At 32.4% G+C, this 22869-nt stretch overlaps 2 protein-coding genes and 1 long non-coding RNA gene across 8 annotated transcripts in view; 2 read left to right on the top strand and 1 right to left on the bottom strand.

Annotated features, from left to right (window-relative positions):
* LOC148626833 (uncharacterized) overlaps window positions 1–9588 on the bottom strand; it is a 34599-nt gene extending 25011 nt beyond the window's left edge. The window contains exons 1-2 of one of the 3 annotated variants that reach the window (XM_088546524.1): window positions 9463–9588; window positions 128–191 (exon numbers count right to left, since the gene is read on the bottom strand). In XM_088546524.1, the coding sequence (XP_088402650.1) occupies window positions 128–191; window positions 9463–9468 (70 nt within the window). In that variant the 5' untranslated portion in view covers window positions 9469–9588. Of the gene's footprint in view, window positions 1–127; window positions 192–2095; window positions 2354–3033; window positions 3209–9462 lie in introns of those variants that run through there. The other 2 variants (XM_088546606.1, XM_088546369.1) reach the window with 2 other exon arrangements.
* Window positions 9589–11113: 1525 nt separating this feature from the next.
* LOC148626831 (caveolin-3-like) lies at window positions 11114–21640 on the top strand. Of its 3 annotated transcripts, XM_088546257.1 has the most exons (4): window positions 11151–11205; window positions 19693–19882; window positions 20846–20946; window positions 21289–21640. In XM_088546257.1, exons 3-4 carry the CDS (start codon window positions 20863–20865, stop codon window positions 21619–21621), a joined length of 417 nt encoding a protein of 138 aa, XP_088402383.1. In that variant the 5' UTR covers window positions 11151–11205; window positions 19693–19882; window positions 20846–20862; the 3' UTR covers window positions 21622–21640. The 3 variants fall into 3 exon arrangements, with proteins under 3 accessions (XP_088402319.1, XP_088402255.1, XP_088402383.1); XM_088546193.1 differs by lacking the exon at window positions 19693–19882 and having other exon boundaries at window positions 11114–11205; window positions 20849–20946; XM_088546129.1 differs by lacking the exon at window positions 19693–19882 and having other exon boundaries at window positions 11132–11205.
* On the top strand, window positions 11863–18607 carry LOC148626832 (uncharacterized). 2 transcript variants are annotated; one of them, XR_015915303.1, is made up of 2 exons: window positions 11863–12254; window positions 15206–18607. It is a non-coding gene; the product is annotated as an uncharacterized LOC148626832 (long non-coding RNA). The 2 variants fall into 2 exon arrangements; XR_015915310.1 differs by lacking the exon at window positions 11863–12254 and adding an exon at window positions 13517–13909.
* Window positions 21641–22869: the final 1229 nt, after the last annotated feature.

Raw genomic sequence — 22869 nt, 5'->3', positions numbered from 1 at the left:
GTGAAATGTGGAGATGTATCTATGAATTTTGAAAGAAAAGAATTGTTATGCGAGTGCAGAACCAAACGTCATCGACAAAATATTGAACAAAAAACTTCATTGTTCGTCTTTTTTCTGTTAGTCTTACCTTTTATTGCGCAAAGAACAGAAAATATCGCCAAGATCCTTCCCAAAGGGAACATCGTCTTCACCTGAAAAGGAGATAGAACATTTATTACATACCTTTGGTTGCCAGGAAATATTTATAAAGTTAATACTAGAATTAATTACAATTAATTTCTTTCATTGATAATATAATATTTCTTTGTGTCAGAATTCTAGCTTATCACAAACTATTTACCTCAAACAAACTACAATACTATCGCATACTATTTTTGATGGGTTTGATTTGATGAATGAAAATGGGGGTGTATAATTTCTAAATAGTAACTGTATTGATAATCTCTACGTTTTTAATTGGAGGTGTGTATTACTTCTTACATTTGTTTCCCTGAGTTGCTAGAATTTTTTTCATTGTGTAGATCCGAGTGGTTAAATGAACAAAATATGGTGGCTAAATATTTACAAAAAATACAACGCCCTGCGTTTTTGTATTTATGTTTTTCCTTTCGTTGTCTTCAAAATTGTTTTAATGTGAAAACTTTCGCTTTATAAAAAAAACATATCTTTTGAGTGAGTCCAAAATGAAAGCAAAGTGTGTAAATATAAGTATACAGATCTATGTATATAACAGAAGTTGGAAACAAATTAACCAAGTTTTACATAAACAAAAGTTGAATAAGCTCTTTCTTTTAGTTTTTTGTCTAATGAGACAAAACTATTTTCTGTGGTATTATTGTGTTCATGCAAGAACTGTCTGTATGTTAGGTATTTATATGAAGTCTGGTTTTAGTATTATTGACAAAGGCTACATGTTGGAAAACACGTATCTTTGTGGGAAAAAGTTGGTTGTTTAGAAGTCTGATATACCCGTATTAAAAGTATGAAAATGTAAATAAAGAGAAAATCAACCAAGGTATTCTGATGGCATTACATTTTTTTATATGTTTAAATCTTAGAGGTATAAAAAAATACTTTAACACACTAAAAATCCCAGAAACTCAGTGATGTTTTGACGCTCTTTCTTAGATTCTTTGTTTTCATACATCAATAATTCCAACAGGTATGAATAATGATGATTCCTATGTGGTCGTAACAGTTAGTCAAAGGACATGAACATAATTATGTGTTATTAACGACAATATGTGGACAGTAGGACATGAATTTTACTTATTAGGTGTTAGAAAATCCAAGTTAACATCACATGACTACGTCATACCATGTCCATTCATACCGTTAAATAACATTAACATAATGTGAATGGACTTCCTGTTTACACAAAAACTATAATTATCTTCTGAAAGAAATTGATGCATATGTTCCTACTCAGTACAAATAGTGGAATTAAGGAAAAAGATATTGCTGGTATATAAATATCGAGGATCTGCAAGCAACGTATTTAGAATTACCACTTGAAACAAGCAACGCATATGAAGTAATGAAATACATTGCAATGGATTATTCGTTCATTCATTAAATGATTTCACTCAAGATGATGTTGACTGATCCAAAAGACACCCCACAGACAAAAATTGACACTGATGTTAACTTTTGCGTACTAGAATTTTTTCAACGACTTTAAAAATTTAATTGAAGAGTTTGAGAAAATGGCAAAAGATAGAAAGAAGATAATGAAATACATAGGAGGTACTGACAAAATTTTGTTGCGTGAAAGAATAAAAAATGTATTTAAAAGAATAAAGTTAATACTTTAAGAAGTCTGTCTTCAAAAGATCGCGATTTAGATCAGATATGAATACCTAACGAAGTGGAAACGTGGGATAATTGATGCACATGCCTAGGCTTAGGGAGTTGAAGCAGTATACCGTCTTTCTTAGAACGATTATAATTTACTTATTGAGCGAATTTTGCGACTTTGTACATTTTTTTCTTGGACTCATTATATATACATTAGTGACACATTTTTACAATGAAGGCCTTTTCACAAAAAAGAAGGTGAAAAAGGTTTTTTTTTTCGAGAAAAATTACAACTTACTTTAACCCTGTCTGTCTTTATCGGTAGTTGTCGCCAAAAATCCAGATTTGTCTTGTGACTTATAAACATGAATATAAACAATCCTTGCCGTTATTAACTTCTATCCAAACAAACATTTTAACACTTTAAGTATGGTTTTACGGGAAATCGGGGTGAAATGTCGCTATCAGCTACACAGAAGTTGTAGAAACAATGCAATTTTACCCTGTTCTATCATGATAAATGGTAAAAATTAGAGCTTAAAAGATACACCCAAGAACCTGTTCAGGTTTTCTAATGGGCGTGGGATTAAGAACTGTTATCCCATTGTTACTCAGCCTCTGTAATTGAAGACGATGCCATCAATCACCACAACTATTACATTTACCAAGTTTTCATTTGATTTACGACGTGAAAACAAAAATAAAACAGGTGCACATTTTTTACATAAAATAGTGGTAAATAATTAATATCAAAATACATTGAAGGTGAAACTAGTTTGTCCCTCAAAAAAATAAATCTACAGACTTAATTAATATGCACGGTTATTGTTCAGGAATTACAAAGTATGCATCAAAGTTCTATAAGTTTAAACTTGTATTTAAATGATAGTTTATTATTTAAATTATTGACTTAATTTCCAGTTTCTTGTGTGTGTATTTTTTATTTTATTATAGCTTTTCGGTTTTTCCTTAGACAGGAGTGTTGTTTAAACAATAGAATTAAACGAATTGTGCATTTCTTCTGAAAGATAAAAGAAATGAAATGTTAATGTATATTTCAACAGAATGTCTATCTGCAGTAAGAATGTATTTGTTGGTGTTTACAACTCTTTGTTATTTAGTTGTTTAATTGGTGAATTTAATTCAGAAATAAGGACCCATGAACTTGATTGTTATTATGTGTAATATTTGAAGATTGATTACGTCCATACATTTAGGAATAGGATGCATACTTACTTAATTGCTCGACGATTAATGAATGAATATGTCCACTTTAATCCACGAAAAAATATACGGTTGCGCTAAATTTATATCCCTTTACCACACAGTTAATATTTCACTGATAATTGTGGAATTACAGTATTATAACATCTCTAGTGTATTCCAACACATTTCCTCAGAAACTTAGATGTCAGTGGGAACAGTTTTTGAGGGCATTGTTTGGCGACTTAATAGAAACAATTTCATTTATCACTAAGTAAACTGAAGGAGACAAAATATTTGTTGAAATGGGCATATACTCGACTATCCCGTGATAAGGGTAAATCGGTTTATGATATGGGACCCAATAATAAAGAATTAGTAATGTTTAATTGTGATAGAAGGAATTAACATGGAATTCGGGTGGTCTAACATCTCCCTTCTATATGTGAGTAGCCTAGCACGTGACATGCACTGCCAACTCTTCAAATTTATACGGATAGTTGCTGTTTTTTCCGTGGATTCATCTTGACCATTAATGATTTCCGGAAATTTTTCACTTAGCAGTTTGCATTTGTGGATAAATCGGTTCACGACAAAATTAATTCACAGCTTTATATTTTGTTGGCTCAAATACAAGCTAGAAGGAAGGGTAAAATGTGACCCCCATCTGAACACGTACAATCGTCAGTAGTCTTTTGGGTTTGCGTAAGGTAAACCGTGATGAAATGGCGTAAATAATATTCATCTGTTTTACAAACTATGTTTCTGTTGTAATGTTCTCGAATTGCTTTGTGTTCATACACCTTTACAAATAACGTATACAGTCTACTCCTGTGCAATGTCAGTACCTGACCGATTTCTCGATACCAGAAATATTTATCGAATGTTGGTGTTTTACGTCATAGTCTATCTGCAGAAACACTGAAAAGCAATTTCTCCTTTATTGATGGTCAAAGTAAACAAGATTATTTTCTTCTGAAATGAGGATAAAAGTTTTTCGATAAGAGGGCAATGTAACGCAAGACAGAAAATCATGTTAGTGGAAAGATCAAAACAGTACTGTATTTGTCTTGTAATTGTTTGAGTCAGACAACTTGCATTAGACTTGTTTTACTAGTACAACTGATGGTTAAGGAAATCTTAATAATTCACCTTTCTCGTACATAAAACATAGAAATATTCTGATGATCATCATAACACTTGAGAAAAACGAATCAGTTCAAGTACTGTTGTGTAATGTTTATGACTGAAGACAAGCATATTAAATGTCGGACGTGAATTAGAATCATACATGTTTGACGTGTATCATTTTATAGAGCAGTTATATCATTTCCTCCTTTGTATGTTTCATTCTCTATACGACACTTCATGTAATACCACAACTGACTACCGTCAAAACACGAGATGTTTGTAAGAGACATAAACATTTCTGAATTAACTTGAGTTTATTTTAAAATTAATTTAATTCAAATTTACTTGGAGTAGATTGAAGGGAACGGACTAGTTGCACATAATTCCATGACATTGCATACCTACTGTTTTGTATAAATCTTATTGTGTTGCTTTAGATATGATTATATTGGTTTTCACCTCACCCTTCTAATTGCTTTTTTCATATACGGTAATTTGAAAATTAATGTAAAGTGCTCTATTTAAAGAAATATATATTGGACGATTTCAGAAAAGTATTTTAGTACGTCTCTTTTTTTTTATTAAAAGTGAGGAAATGCTAAATAGCTCAAAGTTCAACCTAATCATAGTAACAGATTGAACAAATTTTCGAAACAGACACTCTGCTCTTGTTTTGTCCGGTATTGGACTTAAACTTAAAATAAAAAGAATAATTCGAGTTCATGAGAAAAAACTCCATTTCTGGTTATAGTTGTTGAAAGTTGTTGCTCTGTTGTTTGTTAATTTTGTTCTTTGGATTATAAGCTTTGGATTTCGATTCTAGGTGATCGTCGTTACCACTGATTTCATTTTTGCCCAAGAGAAGGTAAAGACATGGTGCAAGATGAACGATTGTATTGTTTTATATTTACTTCATGAGTTAGTGAGATGATGGATGTATCAATGAAATAACGAAGATACAACAAATATCTCACTATTCAAATATATAAGCGCATATTTCAGCAAACTCATTTCTGCCTTACGTTTCCGTCATTTGCGTCAGGATGTGTTATTCAAATACATTTAATGTTCTACTTCAGGACATCAAACTCGTGTGTCTCTTTGCTATTTTTTATTTCCATTTTATTTCATATTTTTCGAATCTATAGGCTTCCACACTTACATATGAATAAATCATATATATGATAAGAACTCCCAAACCAAAATACCTGTGTCATTTTGCATAGAAAAAGTTATGTAAATCATATCTCAACCTTTCGTGGTTAATCCCCATTTCATAATCATGTTGCAAAATTTCGTAGAAGTTGGACAACCTTATATAGATTTACGAGAGCCTTGTCCAGCCCTGACCCCATTAACAGGTAGTTAACCCTACTAATTACTGGACATGATTACTGTTCTTGTCATCGAACATCATACTATGATCATTGTGACACGCAAATCCCGTCATATATCTGTCTTCTAACATTAGATTTCTTGCTATTAAATTTTAAAACAAAATTACAGTAGGAAGATGTTTGCTCAGTAAGATTGACTAATGAAAAATAACTGTTACTGTTTGTTTGTTTGTTTGTTTGTTTGTTGGGGTTTAACGTCCGAGCAGCAATATTTCAGCAATATTCAGACGATGAACATGAAATTGATGATAAAATGAACGTGAAATGATGATGTAATGAAAAAGGGATGGGATACAAGGACAATGGGGTCGACAAATTTTGATTGCCACTGGAAATGGAGAGGATGGGTAGGGTCGGCCAATTTATCTTCCTGTGGCGGAGCCCTATGGTTCTTACTCCGGGAGAATACCACAGTAGGGTTCTTTAACGTGCGAGGAACGTGGCATCTTTCCCAACACTGTGCACCACTATGGTTTGCGATCAGGTTTTCCGTATTATAGCCTGACAACCCCAGCATGTAACACGCCAGGGGTACCCCATTCTATCACCTGGTGCACACATCCCAGTTGCTCTGTGGGCAGAGCGCCCTAGACCCCGGCTAGGGTTCTGAGCACTATTTAGTCGCCTTTTACGACAAGCTTAGCGCTGCTGCAGGCCTATTCTTTTAACACCCGGACCTGAACGGGGCTAATTGTTACTGAAGTACCGTAAACAGAAGCGTACATTAAATTATCAAGTACAATAATATAAAATTTTCGAATTTGTGTTAGGATTTGATGGTCACGTCGTTGGAGCAGGAATCTTTTTGTAAGACTAAACATCATTCCAACAATTATGAAATTTCCAGCTGTCGTCATATTTGAGTACGAAATCAGAAAAATAACAAAAGCGATTTGTTACTACTTCTTTACTGTTATGTCACTCGCGCATACCTAAATTAATTATTTCCTAAACATTAGCACCTTTTTACCACTGGATAGATTCAATATAAATAGGAACAAGTTTTGAACATCGCATTTTGTTTGTGTGCGTATGTGTATGTTAATTCTAAGTTCTGTGCATTTAGATTTGTTTCACTTAATTACATTCTCAAAGTACAATGTGTATGATAACGGCGTGTATGTACATGTACAAAAAATGGGTTGTAAAACAATAACAATGACAAGTAAACAATAAAGCATTATAATTGATGAGGGCACACGTGTCAGAGATGATCACTGGACATTCTACCCAGGTACATGTTTATTACAAGTCAAAACATCCAATCGAAATGTTTCATTTTAATGACTATATTGGGTTTTTCTAAGAACTTTCTGCAGCCCATAGAAAAGGCATTCGAAATATTGCAACAAGATTTATATTTATTATTTAACAGGTCATAATTTCACTTTTGTAGAATTACGAACTTTCGTACAATTGTATCATTACTCTGTACTGCAGGTGTCAAAGATTATATTTCAATTAGATTTAAGAAGTCATCTTAAATTAATATTCATGAAGTTATTGATATTTTTGGTAGAGATTAGAGCATTCAGAAACCTCCATTCATTTTCAATATTCAATCTGAACAACAAATGATTCCTGATATTTCTCTCTCTCTTTCAAGTTCAATCAACACCTTTCATTACTTACTCTTATTAAAACCAGTAAATTTGACAGAATTTTTTTTTCAGTCTCACGCAGACCATGTACATTTGAGAATACGATCTCAGTTCAATTTACAACAGAATAAATTTATTGAATGTAATTTCTTTTCGAATTCGATGTCCTCGTCATTTGTCAATGTTTGTTGATTTACATGTGGCAGAGCCTGTCTGAATTGAATCCCTATGTAATCCGTAAGTTTGCCTAAACCAGACACATTTTAAAATTACTTTATAACAAATTTAAATGTATTTTAACCTTCGGAAGACAAACCAAGTCCGGTTTTCACTGTTTTTCAATTGAACTTTATAATAACAACTAAATGTAGACAGTTCTAAATAAGTGGTAGATCCAGGCGGGGATAACCGGGGGTTGACATTTCCCCTTTTGTTTGAAAATTGTAATAATTTCGTTAATATGCAAATATGTATAAATGCCAGGATCGTACACCTTTTTTTAATTCCTGGATCTACCCACCGTTATTTCGGTGTGTTCTCATTTCGCCGTAGCTGTGAATTACAGGTAAAAATAGGTAAAAAAGTACTGAGGCGAAATGGGAATTTTTTATATTTTTATGTTTTATAAACAAAACACTAAACAAATGTGGTGTTGTTACAATGATTAAGGCAAAATAATTATAAAATCAATTTTTATAGGATTTTTTTTCTTTTTAAGCCACTAATTCAAAATATCTGAATACTTTTTCAAATTGATTGTCATGATTGGTCTTGATAAAAATTCATTTAAAAAAGATACCAATGAAATACATATAATTTGTTTCATATTTTAGTACACATACAATTCAGGGACTATTAAAAAAATTAAGTTCGAAAATGAGATATGATTTTATATATAAATGTGTTTATTAGGTTTCAATGCTATTAAAACAAAACTTGCACTTAAAATTACATGTTTACACAAGTTCCCATTTCGCCTTAGTTCACTCCAAATTTTACTAAGGCGAAATGGGAATAATTTTATGTACCGAATTTGACAGCTAAGGCGAAATGGGAACAAACCGTTATTTCTATCCCCCGATTCTCAGTATAAAAAATACGCAGAATGACTATTTACTCAAATTCTCTTACCTTAAATCACATAAGTAATACTTGTTTCTTATTAAATTTCATCCAATCAGGTTCATTCCAACTTACAGGAATTCAAATATCCAGTTATTAAAACACGAGTTAAAAAAATATAAGACTCTTAAAAAATCCTTTAGAAGAAAAGTATCTGGTGGATAACAATGGAAAATAAGAACTTAACGGATGATTGGTTTGACAGACGTAAGATACAAACTATAAAACAATATAACTAACGAGACTCGCCATATCCTTGTCGTACGCCGTGTAACAACATATCAATCATAACATTTTATTATTCGATCATAACTATCATATTAACTGGTCAAAAGTAAATCGTTTCATCTTTCTATTCGAGAGTACTAGAAATGGTAGATCAATCATCCTACAGTTTTGCACAGTTAAGTAAGAAAATTTTATCACATACTAAAATAACAAGTATTTCTACAGTGCTTGGCGAAGCATACAGATTATCAATTGCAATTTTATCAATAAAGTAATTAGAACTTTGCTACAATAAAGAATGTTTCTTATTTTGACCGGTGATATAGAATAACATGGTTTGCAGTTATAAACCGCGAAATGTAAACTGGCCAAAGTCATCTTATTTCGTATAACCTATTCAAAACTTTGACACATTCATTTTAATTCTATGACTAATGCATTCAAATCTAAATAATAAGAATTCTTTCCTTTATCAAAGCCTTCTTAGTTTGGGATTACTTTAATCGCGGAGAACTGGCTAATCCACGTTAATGACGTCACAGTACCAAAGCAAGTTATACAAAATAAATTGGTTTGCGCAAAGAAAACCAACCAATCAGTAAGCTTATCACAAATCAAATTAAACTGCATCATGATAAAGTAACTGTTTAAGGTTATTTGTGTTTTTAAAAATGCAAACAAGCAAATTATTGATAAAAATGAAAATATCAGTTGGTGTATATAATTTGTACGTGGATGGAAATTCATTTATTTTATACGTGATTTTTTTTATCAACATTGGAGGATGACGTTTAACTACATTCCAATTTGAAGACTGTACTAAAAATATCACTGGGTTATGATTTGTATTATAATATATGTTTTACCATTGTTATTTTTTCTGTAAGAAAATGTGTAAATACTATAATAAAACAGCAATGTCTTTGTATGATACTGTATATGTTTTGTTTGTACATACAAGTATGGATACAATTTGAACTTACATGCATGGAATGATTTATATTCCTTTCATATAAAAGCTACACACACTGGTACTTTCTGACTCGGTTAAAATGAAGTTTTGGATGGTCGGGGTGTTGACACAATTGTTTTAGATTCATCGGTGTTTTCTTACATAAATAAGATATGGTAGTTACGTGCAAATATGTTAAAGTCATTCCCACAGTTGTCTACAAACATTGAAGTGCCACGGTTAATTAACAGAATTACTTCTTATTTTAAAACTTTCTGAGGAAGTTTGTTAAATCAATTTAGGAGTTCCAGTTTTGTATCTAATTTTATTTTACTCAATTATATATAACTGTACTGGAACACCGGTTTACACATCTTTTTGATTCAAAGTTATCAAAAATCAAATTATTTTTGACTAAGTTTCCTTTTTGATGTCAAAATGTTAATATGGTTTCAGTAAAGCTTCTCTTCACAGAGCAATTAAACTGTGGCTGAACCATCAAATGTAATTGACCCAAAGTTGGAATTTAGCAGTAAATAAAAATAAAACTACATCCCCAAGGAAAAACGCTTTCTTATCCTTTGAAGCACTGAGATACTCAGTAATACTTGAATACCACCCAATTAAAGGGAATATCGTCACAGCACAGATTTCGATTAATATTTATAGTGCTCAAATTTCGTTTCGTTTCTTCCGTCTAATAAAAATATAGAGTAATCAAGGGAACCAAGGTTATAGCGGTAATGAAAAAGAATGCAACCCAGGAACAAAGACCAGACCCGGAAACAGACATACACAACAAAGAACATAAAGTAACAAAAATCATACATACAAAGTAACAAAAGCAAATGAACAACTCGGACTCCACTAAAAACTGGGAGCATGGACCAGGTGCACCGGTAGGGTAAGTGTCCTCTGCTTTTCTGCTTTTGTACCACCGCCGAGTTGCTCATAAAAAGTTTCCTTTTTGATGTCAAAATGTCCGGGGTAGTCGAAAGAGGAAAGGAAAACTATGACACGTTGAACAAATCAGTTTTCATAGCGCAGATGGATACACCGTAACGATCCACGAGTTCATGATGACGACTATAAAACTTCTGTAGTGATGACTTCACTCTTTTGAAATAAAAATAAAACATAAAAAATAAATAACGCTAAGTAGAATGTTCTTCGATAAGCCTCAGTTATATAATATGAAAACAAAACAACAGTGATCTATGAACCATCAAAACACTTCAGCTAGACAACGATGTCGACAACTGCCAAGAAATAACATCGATTCATGACAAACACTGAAGTTTTTGGCAAATGATAGAACGAACTATCAAACTGTCCTACGCCACCTGTTGTGGGCTCCAACTTAACCCATTGTTCTATTCTATATTTTATGTATATATATATAGACAGAGTTAAATGGTTCTGTAAGAAAACATATTTATTGTCATTTAATGCAGAGGTCAATTGCCGAAGTATATACATTTTTACATAGACTAGCACAGACGTAATGTGTGAAATATGGTGTATCCAACCTTCAACTGGAGACATTTAGAGTCTGTTGGCTTCTAGTTATCATACGTAACCAAATTGTCCTTTCGTCGTTCTCGTGTTTGTCTATTCTGACACAACTTGAAACAAGTACTCGTCGGACAGTGAGAGTAGTAGACGTTACAAACGGCGAAACATATTGATCGAAGTCGCGCCATTTTATTAATGCAGTGACGTCATTTTGATTTACCATCAATACAAATGCACGCTGATTTTTATACTTGAAAATGTAAGTAGATGTTACAAATCTAGCCAAAACGCATAATATTATGTTTTATATACCAGTATCAGAATTGTATGTATCGACAAGTCGACAATTAATCTAGTAAGGTAGCAACCATTTGATTTTTTTTTTGGGAGGGGGAGGGGGCTATGAATTTTTTTCGGAAAAAGTTTGTTTCCAGAAAATGTGGGGAAAAAATAATAACTGATTGACCTGGTTGAATTTTGCCTTTCAAAGACAATAAATTTAACAAGAAGTTGTCCAACAATTTTGACTCAAGAAGTCTATGGTAGGACTTATCATAAGGATCATTTCAATACTTGAAAGTTTTTTTTTTAATCTATCACAGTTTTCAAGATATTGACTGAAAACTATAACAAAAAGTCATTTTTCCCCTTTCAAGAGCAATAACTCTTACAAGGAATCGCCTGACAACTTTTATCCCTGAAGACTTTTGTAGCCCTAATAATAAGGATCATTTCATCTATTGAAAGAATTTGGCTAAACCTACACTACCAGGAATTTAACTACAGATTTTATGTACTTTTAATGCCGATATAAATCAGTACTTTCTTTCGAATAACATTTCAGTAAGGAATTTCTTTTGGTAATTTCAGTACTTACATTTTTTGTCATTTTACAGTACGGTAAACTTTAGTCAATTTTCAGTACTGAAAATTTCAGTAAACTTTCGGTACTGTAAATTTCAGTCATTTTTCAGTACTGTGGTTTTTTGTCGTTTTTCCGTACAAATAATTGATTTACGATGATTTATCGAAAAAAAATATTAGACTCGTGTTGTCGGAATATTCAACTTCGTTCATTTTAATGTTTACATAAACAAAACAAACCTGCAAAATGACGTAATTTGCTTACAGATCTTTCGAGCGTTTTACGGAGAATAATATAATTGTGAAAATTTAAGCGCATAAGTGATACCAACGAAAAACGGAAACTGGCGTTCAAATTTCAGTTGGAAACGTCGCCGGTTAAATTTTACTGACATCATACTGCCACACAGACATCACCAGAAGAGGAAACTGTTCTTTTAACAAGTTTGTAGAAGAACTTGAGCTTGGTATTGGCACAATATTCGATGTAGATACAAATGAAACGTACACTATCTGCATTCACCAGCTTGGGAACAAGTCTCAAGTTCTCCCCTCCCCACCACCACCACACTCATGAGGTGCTTTTTACCCATTTCAAAATTTAAAAAAATGGAATATTGTTAACCGTTGGAATATTTCTGTAATTTTTAGTAATTTTTTTCAGGATTGTATCTTGATATTCTGACCATTCTGCCTTTCTGGTGGTGGTGGTGGTGGGGAGGGGGGGGGGTGATTATCGAAAAAATTTGCCATTTAAGTTTAGAGTCAAAATTAGGGAGGTAAAATCAAAATTTTGGACATATTGCATGATTTGATATGATGTTCTTTGGGAAGATGTCCTTTTAGTACAGGATCATGCTGAATGCTAGAAAAATCTATGTTTTTTGCTGTTTGCAAAGGAAGCATGTTTTTTTTCAGTTTGTACTACTACTAATTATAGGTCCAAAATGCAATATTTTAAGTCAACACAATCATGACGTTCATCAAGTCATTTTTTTAATCTGTCCATGCAAAATAAAAAATTAACCTTCCAAGATGGCAAACTCGCAATGTATTTGGACTACAACGTACAATACATATACATTGTGTATTTCAACACCTCTAACTTTTTAGATACTAAATTACATACATGGATGTAAAAATGAATCTTCTCAGAAAAGATATTGCTATTGCAAAAACAATGAATTACAAGTATTCCCACTTTTATCTTAACTATGTTTTTTTTTATTTAAAAAAACCACCATTTGTGGGTACATGTAGTTTAAAAAAAAGGGGGAACTCTGTTTTAGAACTTGTTCTCAACCTGTTCACATACAATGTACTCCAGAAAAATTATTCATGCTGCAGCCAGGGCCTAGTCCTAATATCTATATAGTGACTAAATCGGCTTGGGTAATTAACAAGTGTGTAATCTTATCAAGATATTTCATAATTAATTGAGGGGGTACTCAATAGGGACAGAGATGTGTGAATGTGATAGGGGAATGGCACATTTTCCCAGAGCAAGGACACTGTAATCCGTTTAAAGTAATTGTTTTAAGCCTCACTTTTATATTTCAATATACATAACATGTACATTGTTGTCTCTTTTTACCACAAACCATGTAAATGTAATGTCAGTTAAAAAAAACCAAAGGTTTAAAGCTAAGTGTTGTATATTTTATTTAGGGTGAAATGTGTATTTTTTTCACGGTATAAGATTTTCTGTAAAATAGTAGGACCCAACAAATTTTTATAGGCATTGGGTTTTTGCGTCTTAAAATTATTTTTTTAATCTTACTTTTTCTACATTTTCATAGCAGGCTTACGCCATAATGGTTTATAGCTCTTAAAGAGTCATGTATTGTGCTGTTAGATTTAAAGTATAAATATAATGTGTCTATGAAATAGTTAAATCAGTATGCATTTGTTTTATGGACAAGATAAGTCAGGGTCGGAATTGCCTTTCTATATTTATATGAGTTAGATGTATTTGATGTAACATTGCCTTCCCCTATCTCTGACTGAACTGATAAATTTGCTTCTATTAACTACAAATTTATTTGCAATTTTGTGGACACTTAAACCTAAGCTGAATGTCAAGATTATGTTTCTTTAAGGTGGAGACAAAACTTTTAACAGAAGTGTACTTTATTACTCTTGATACATTCATTTAACCCTTACTATGACAAAGAGCCTATATACATGTATAAGCTTTTTGCAATCCCATATTTTGCCAAGACCCTTGGCAACTGTTGTCTACACTTTGGTCAGTCAATTTGGTATTCATAGAATAGTTTAGGGATTTGTCTTATCAATTCAGACCACTTTTCATCTTTAAAAGGTAACTAAATTATTTTTTTCCCAAAACTTGTCTCTTTGTGGGAAAAAATCAGATATTTGACTTAATACTATTATAAGGTACATGTACCTTTATTAAAATTGAAACAAAAATTCACAGGAAAGCAGGAGGACAGAGATATTTTGTCTTTAAGCAGGAAATTGAACACACTTGTAGAAATGCAACAGCATTTATAGATATCTAAAAGTTTTTACTAGTAATAGGTATCAGTCTTGTATTCCGGAGCGGGTGTACATCAAAACATGGAGGCTAAAAAATATAGTGCGCTTTCTTTTTGCCATTTCCTGTTTTTGTTTTTTTGCAAATGATTATCAATTGTCATCAAAAGTATAGGATAAATATTAAGCTATGACACAAAAAACTTGTTTTTGAGGAAAAACAGTATTTTCATGAAAAATTATGCATCAGAAAATGAGTCTTATTTTATGAACTCAAAATAACAATGAAAGCAGAGGTTGTCTATTAGTTTGACATGTTCTGGTGTACCAAAGTTCATGCCTTTTTTTTCCAGAATGGACCTATGGGGCAAAGAATACAAGACTGAGACCTATTGTATTTAGTGTCATTTAGAGAGTAATCTCCCTTTATTTTGAATTCTACAATGAATTCTATATAATTTTTTATCTCCTGCATGTAAGAACTTGGGTGCTATGAAAAACAGAATGTTAATTCCTATGTACTACGTCAATACAAACAAAACATCAAACATAAAAATATGTAGGCTAGGCATTTCGGCCATATATCATATTATGCATGATTCTTAGATGAAGTGCTACTTAATAACAAAAATAAAAATTTGAAGTCTTTTTGGAGTTGTTTCGATATCCCATATTACAGAATCTGCATGATTCTTACAAGCAGTGCCACTTGAATAGTGTTGCAGTACTCAATAGATACACTTGTAAGTAACCCCATTCTCTATTTTTCAACTGAAACTCTTAAAACATTTTCACATTCTTTCACAGAATCATTGAAGAATATAATGTGATTTAATTGTTCAGAACAAGGGAAAGATGATAATGCTTTTTTAATTTTCTCTCTTTAAACATTTCAGTAGCCTTGATGACAACTAAGTGCAGATTACCAGGGTGATTCTGTACCAGGATTTTTGGCAGATGATCAGGCGCGGATCCAAGGACTGACGTACCTGGCGAACTTGAATTTTACCAAAATTCATATATTTCATTCATTTTTTGGTCATATTGTGGTCAGAATGATGTTCACAAAAACAACTTAATATTTAGTCAATAGATTAATTAGACACAAAGGAAGGCCTTTCGGTATTTGAAGAATCTTGCACCACCCAGTTTAAAAAAAGAGGGGCTGTGATGGACAAAATAAGTTACTGTAAATCTTATTTTTTTATGATTCTGTTGTCAGTTTGTTCTTTTTTTAAATCTGTTTTTTTTTTTTTTACGATTGCAGAAATTTGCAAGATTCATATAATGTTATGGAATTGTCGTCCCCAAATCAACAGGCTGTGAAGGGCATTAGTCCCATTATTGTCAATGTCCAGTTATGTTTTTATAAATTATGATATATTTTATATGTATTGCATGGTATATGGTACTATACAATTTTGCTAATAGTGTGGAGCATTTATAATGTTTTAGACTTTTTTTTTGATATTTTAGGTTGGTTGTAAAGCCCACATTGTGAACAAAAAGAATGAAATACTGGAGAGCAATATTGAAGAAACTATATTATATTTTATATAATGAATATAGAAGATTTTAGGAAACAATTTTTATACATGTATGACTATCAATTAGAGATGGGTCTTATGATTGTACACATTCATGTAACATGTAACATGGTAACTTTAAAATCCCTTGAATAGTAAACCTTATTTTTATACTTTATAAAGTTCTTTGTTATCATGGTCTGATGATCTGTATACTTTTAAGAGAAAATTCTAGTTTAAGTTTCTAAGTTATGAGACTTTTCCTAAAAAAAGGTGGAGGGTCAAGATTTTACAGTATTTTGGAAAATGCATGTTCGATTTACTTCAAACTTTGCAAAGTTGTTTGCTACCACTGTATAAGGGGAATACATTTGACTTTGATCAAATTGTGCATGCTACATAATAGGAGCACTTTATTGGATGCAACTCCTTGGAGACAGCTGTACAAATTTTGTTCAAAATTTATAGGATTGTTAGTCACCACATTACGTTGATCACATTGGGCCACCATTTGGATTTGACAAATTTTACAGGCGTTATGGGACTTTCTTGAATTTGGACATGCTACCCTAAAGGAACACTTTGTGGATGCAACACCTTGGGAGACAGCTATACAGGTTTTGTTCAAATTTTATCAGATTGTTAGTCACCATTGATTTGACTAATATACATTAGTTATGACTGATTAGAACCAAACTTGGTATAACTGTTCCTTGGGATATCCTGCATAGAACTGATGTGAGGATATTTGATTCATAGAAAAACATTGCAGACGTTACTAAAAATAGAACATAGGGGGTGGGACAGTAGATTTTTGAATATATCTTCAAAACTGTTAGGTTTAGCTAAATTCTGACAAAGATAAAAGTGTTCAGCATGATAAGATCTACCTCTGGTCAAGTTTTGGTTTTAATCTGTTAAGGTCTCACTAACCACTTCTAACGTTTCCATTACTTTACATATTAAAAAAGTAATTTTCAAAGTCTCACTGTGAATTCCCAGGACAAATGACATCTTAAAGCTGCATACCGTTGCGAAGCTTGGAAAATAAGGCTTCCAAAATCATTATGCTAATGGTACGATGATGGTAGAAATTCTTCACAAAATTTACTTGAATAAATAATACTGAAAATCCACATTTTTACCTGTTCTGCTGACACAATGGAGGCAAATTACTCACACATGTAAACAATATTCATACACTTTTGTAGTTAATTACATATATGATTTTAAAGTACACATTCTCAGCTTTATTTTGACTACTTTTAATCATAATACACACAAATAATGCACTTACAATGCATATGTCTAGGTTCAGTGTGTTTTTGGTACTACATAGGGGGGTGGCCATTTGACCCGGAAGTGGTTAGTGAGACCTAAGCCATATTGGAGTTATTGCCCTTTTTCAACAATTTTTTGCTATTTTTAATGTTATTTCTTTCAAAAATCTTTTTCTCTGACTACTTGACCAATTGGAACCAAACTTGGTATGAATGTTTCTTGGGATATCCTGAGTACGGATGTGAGGATTTTTGATTCGTTGAAAAACATAGCCACCATTACAAAAAATAGAACAGAGGGGTCAGACAGTAGTTTTTCGCATATATCTCAAAACCGTTAGGCTTAGCCAAACTCTTTCAATTGCTGAAATGATCCTTATTATAAGGCCTTTAAAAGTCTTCAGGGATCAAAGTTGTCAGGCGACTCCTTGTAAGAGTTATTGCCCTTGAAAGATGAGAAGTTTGGTTTTTTTTTACAGTTTCAGCCAATATCTTGAAACCTATAATTGCTGAAATGATCCTTATGATTAGTCCTACCGAAGTCTTCTTGCGTCAAAATTGTTTGACATCACCTTGTTAAATTTATTACCCTTGAAAGACAAATTTTAACCAGGTGAGTAATGCAGGCTCCTGGGAGCCTCTTGTTTTGAAGTTCTTTTCTTATTGTATTGTCTTATTGTTATTTTTTAAAGTTATTTTACTATTTCCTTTTTCTTCCAAGAACCTTATGCTATATATCAACATTTAACCTTACCGCATCAAGTTAAAATGTTGTGTTTTGAAATTGACCTCTACGAATCCTTTTTATGAGTTTGGAAAAAAAATGGTGGTCATATAATAGTATGCTGTTATCATTGTTTATAGACACTTCATGTCCAGACAATAACTTGAGTATGAGTGTATATGTTTATGAAAGTATACTACAAGGTGACATACCTTTAAGGAAGTCTGGGATTGATGTTGGAAGTGTGCCTGGAACTGTATAAGAAAAATGTACCAGAAACGAGCATTTTCATGATTTTCGGACAAAAACTTGAGTAAATATGAATGAATCTCTTTGAAATTGTACCACAAGGTGTCATACCTCGAAAGGAAGGCTAGGATTGAATTGGGGTTGTGCTTATTGACGAATAAGGTTGCCACTGTGATTCTGGTCAAATTAGTTTCCTGTATCAAATATTGAATCGCAATCAAAATTCAGAACTTTATCTACCTTGAATGGTGTGTTAATACTTGGCCCAATTTTCAGGATTCGACCTCTTGTTGTATCAAGCTGCGCTCAGTAGAGCACATTTTTTTTTGCTACGAGTTCTGACAGGTTTTCAGTTTACTTCCATATGGGAACGATTGTTACATGTTCAGGGCACAGCTGTTTATATTTCCACGTATTAATTTATAATACTTCCCTTCATTTATATATAATAGGGAAAAAACTAAATGTATTGTAAGTTGTTGATGTTTAAATAAATAGTAAATAAACGATTAAACATGATATTGATTATTCATATTTATGTGTTAAAAATTGATGCTTTTTTTTTAAATAAAAAAAAGTCGTTCATTTAAATTTGTCATTCCTGTACCGAATAAAAAAATGGTTATATAAAACCGTCCAGAATTGTTGCATAACACATTCTGCTTGTAATTTTATATGTATATGTACCAAGTTTCATTATGATGTGTTCATATTCAAACAAATGAAAACTCATACAACTTACACAATTTAAAATGCATTTAACCAGAAATTACATGTAAAATCGATATAACAATAGAAGGAAACCAGAACAAAATATCTCCAAAACGAATCTTAAAAAGATGTAGTTTGGTCCGCATAAAATTGTACATTGGTGTAGGACAAAAAACTTTAAAAGAAGAAGACAACAATACACATATTCGATGAAAGCATACTCATGAGAGGTGACAGTAAATATCATAGTTTCCTTTGAAATGAAAAAGTACTAAGGAATGACAGAAAACCACAGTATTGAAAAATGACTGAAATTTACAGTACTAAAAAATGACTGACATTTTCAGTACTGAAAGTTGACTGAAACTTTCTGTACTGAAAAATGACAAAAAAAGGTAAGTACTGAAATTACCGAAAGAAATTTCTTACTGAAATGTAATTCGAAAGAAAAGTACTGATTTTATATCGGCATTAAAAGTACATGAAATCTGTAGTTAAATTCCTGGTGGTGTATTGGCTTTGGAGATATATACGAAAAACTACTATCTGACCCCTATGTTTTATTTTTAGTTAAAGCTGTCCTGTTTTTCGACAGATCAAAAATCTCCTCAGTTCTATACAGGATACCCCAAGCTACATTAAATAACAAGTTTGGTTTCAACTGGTAGAGTATTGTCAGCGGAGAAGATTTTTGAAAGAAATAACATTAAAAATCGTCGAAAAAGGGCAATAACTCCAACATGGCTTAACAAATTAAAACCAAAAATTTGACACCAGATAGATCTCATCATGCTAAACACTTTTACCTTGTCAGAATTTAGCTAAACCTAACGGTTTTGAAGATACATGTATATGCGAAAAACTACTGTCTAGCCCCTGTGTTCTATTTTTAGTAATGGCGGCCAAGTTTTTCGACGCATCAAAAATCACCATATCAGTTCTATGCAGGATACCGCAAGGAACATTCATACCAAGTTTGGTTCTAATTAGTCAAGGAGTTTCAGAGGAGAAGAGTTTTGTATAATTATTAAAGACGACGACGGACACCAAGTGATGGCAATAGCTCACATGGCCCTTGGCAAGGTGAGCTAAAAGTGACAAAAAAATAAATCATGCTGTCTTTGTGAAAGATGCTATGCAGTAGTGAGATGACAAAAAAAGATAGTTTTCAATAGATGGTGAAAGTGTAATCAAGGGAACCAAGGTTATTGTCGTAATCAAAAGAATCTAATCCAGGGACAAAGACCAGACATACACAACAAAGAACATGAAGTAACTAAAATCATACATACAAAGTAACAAGAGCAAATGAGCAACTCGGACTCCACTAAAACTGGGAGCATGGACCAGGTGCACCGGTAGGGTAAGCGTCCTCTGCTTTTCTAGAAACACCCGCCGAGTTGCTCATAAAAAGTCAAGTCCGGGGTAGACAAACGAGGAAAAGAAAACTATGACCCGTTGAATAAATCAGTTTTCATGGTGCTGATGGATACACCATAACGATCCACGAGTTCATGATAACGACCATAAAACTTCTATAGTGATGACTTCAATCTTGTAGCAACATAACCCTGTTCCAGAAGCCTATTTGTTAGAAAATTACAAGTGATTACACTCAATGTAAAAAAAAATTCTCTAAGAAAAAAATCCATAGCGCCCCACCCAGAAAATCAAATGGTTGCTGCTTAATGCATGAATATCGTCTTTTTTCCATGAGTTCGAAATTTCAGTCTAATTTCAATCACATGTACTTGGGGTCGGGATTTCTTCTTCTTTTTTTTTTTTTTTTGTTTGTCAAAAAGAAAAAAAAGAAATCTTATGCTACAACAGCAAATATTACACTTATACTATCCATATGAAGTTTTCTGATATATGGGGTCGACTGGTATATAAGACCGTGTATACCTTTTAAACAAACAAACACACACACACAAAATACCAAAACCAAAAACAAAAACAAAACAAAAAATCCAGAACCCAAGAACCTGTGATTTCAATTTCTCGTTAACTTCGCTTGACTAAATTCCGGTTTGATTTTTTTCATAGCAGATAGACAGGGAAAGATGGATGATTCGACGGACGTTACTGTTACAGATCCATTGATTGGTACTATTCGAGATCCAAATGCCTTGAACCAACATGTTATGGTAACGTTTAAAATTCGCGTTTAAGATTTATCCAATAATATTAAACATGTCCATAGAATTTTTTCGTCGAAGTGCAACAAAGTTGAAGTAGGCTAACGGTTCGGAGGGTGGACAAGTGGGCGCAAACAATAATTGTTTTCCGGACGAAACTCAAGTTTACAGTCGATTTAATTTTATTTGAACTTTAATTACAGGTCACTCTAATTAACAGAGTAATGGTAATGGATATTGCTTTCATCTTTGAAATTAATTGTTTTTACGCACTATGATAAAATGAATAACACACAAACATAAAATTAATAAGTAAAAAAAAAATTTAAATTATAAATTTTGTGATTACAGATCCGCTTTGATGACATTATTGGTGAGCCGCCTACCGCAGAAAGTACACCATGTGTTTGGGAAAAATATGAGCGCATATTCAACGGGAGTAAGGATTGCTGTTATAAAGGTATGACGGCAGTATTCGGTATTCCATGTGCAATGTTATGGGGAGTAAAATCAGCATGTCTTAGCTTCAATACAATCTGGTGCACCACCCCTTCTGTTAGAGCAGCCAAGATCTACCTGAAATCTTTGGGTGGCATTTATAGTAACTTTGTACAGTGTATCTGTGATCCTGTGTGTAGTTCTGTTGGTCTTATGTTAAGTAAAATTAAGGTTATAAAGGAATAAACATTACATACTCGTCAAATCTTAGTTTTAAGTTTAGAATGGGGAAGATAACTCAGAATCTCCTGTAAATTAGAACCAGTAAGTAATGAATTTTTTTTTCACCCCTGACTGAATCAGCAATAATTTTCAAGACTCACACAGTTATAGGATGAAAACGATTAAATGTGAACTAATAATAAATTTACAAAAGATAAAGAACTGTCCTAGTTTTGCAATGCATCATCATATGTCAGTGTTTCCTGGAGCTAGAGATGGCATCAAGCCAAATCAGCAGAGATAGTACTTGTCATTTTTTGTTTTGAGTCTAAAGCAGCAGTTTTTTTCTCATGGAAATCCATTTCAAAAGCATTAATTTTCAATACAGACCTTTCACTTTCATGATTTTGACACCAGTAAAATCCAACTGATATGACTTGGATCATTTCAATTAGTGTCAAATAAATGTGATTTTGATGCATTAGAATTTGTCAAAAACTGAAAAATGTCTACCAATTTTACATGCCTAATTGAAAAAATTGACAGATGAAGGGAATGAAATATAAAGTGATTCAGTGTGACGTCACTTCCAAACAATTCATATTGAAAACTAAGATTGGTATAATACATAGCTGCTTACGTTTATGCACACATTCTTATCAATCAAGGTAGGTAACTCTGACTAAAACCATGGCTGTTTAATTGTTTTAACAAATTTTATTCTTGTAACTTTCTCTTACCTTTTGTAAATGGAATAGGTTAATTAAGTTATCTATTTCAGCAGAGGCAAATAAAATGCTTTGCATGGCTTATATTAATAGGACTGATAAGATTAAACCCTGAACAATTGGAACACAATATTAAAACTTGATACAGCTCTAAAATTGGATTTTGATTTATTGTTTGATAAAAAATAAGCTTCTGACCAGAATGAAAGGGATTGAAGAACTTATCAAATTAGCAATTAGGCAAAGAAAAAAAAAAGAAAAAATGAAAGTAAATGATTACTTCTTACCCTTTTTCTCTGAATTCAAAACTTTTCTTTTGTGATATGAAAACTTGTGGCACAATTTCATAGAGATCCATTCACTATTATTATTCAAGTTTTTGCTTAGGAACCAGAGAAATGTTTGGGGTTTTTTTTGCCCCTTTATGACCAATAGTGCCTAAATGTTTCAATTCACAGCCTCCAAAATAAATGTATGGTTTTCATATGGTATGGCACTTTGTGGCATATTTTCATAGAGACCCTTACACTTTTACTCAAGTTAT

The sequence above is a fragment of the Perna viridis genome, chromosome 1 (assembly GCF_037379345.1).
Source record: "Perna viridis isolate PV_CMFRI_1.1 ecotype Kerala chromosome 1, ASM3737934v1, whole genome shotgun sequence".
NCBI lineage: Eukaryota > Metazoa > Mollusca > Bivalvia > Mytilida > Mytilidae > Perna > Perna viridis.
The sequence above is the reverse complement of the archived record's forward strand: the minus strand, read 5'-3'. Positions and strand labels throughout refer to the sequence as shown.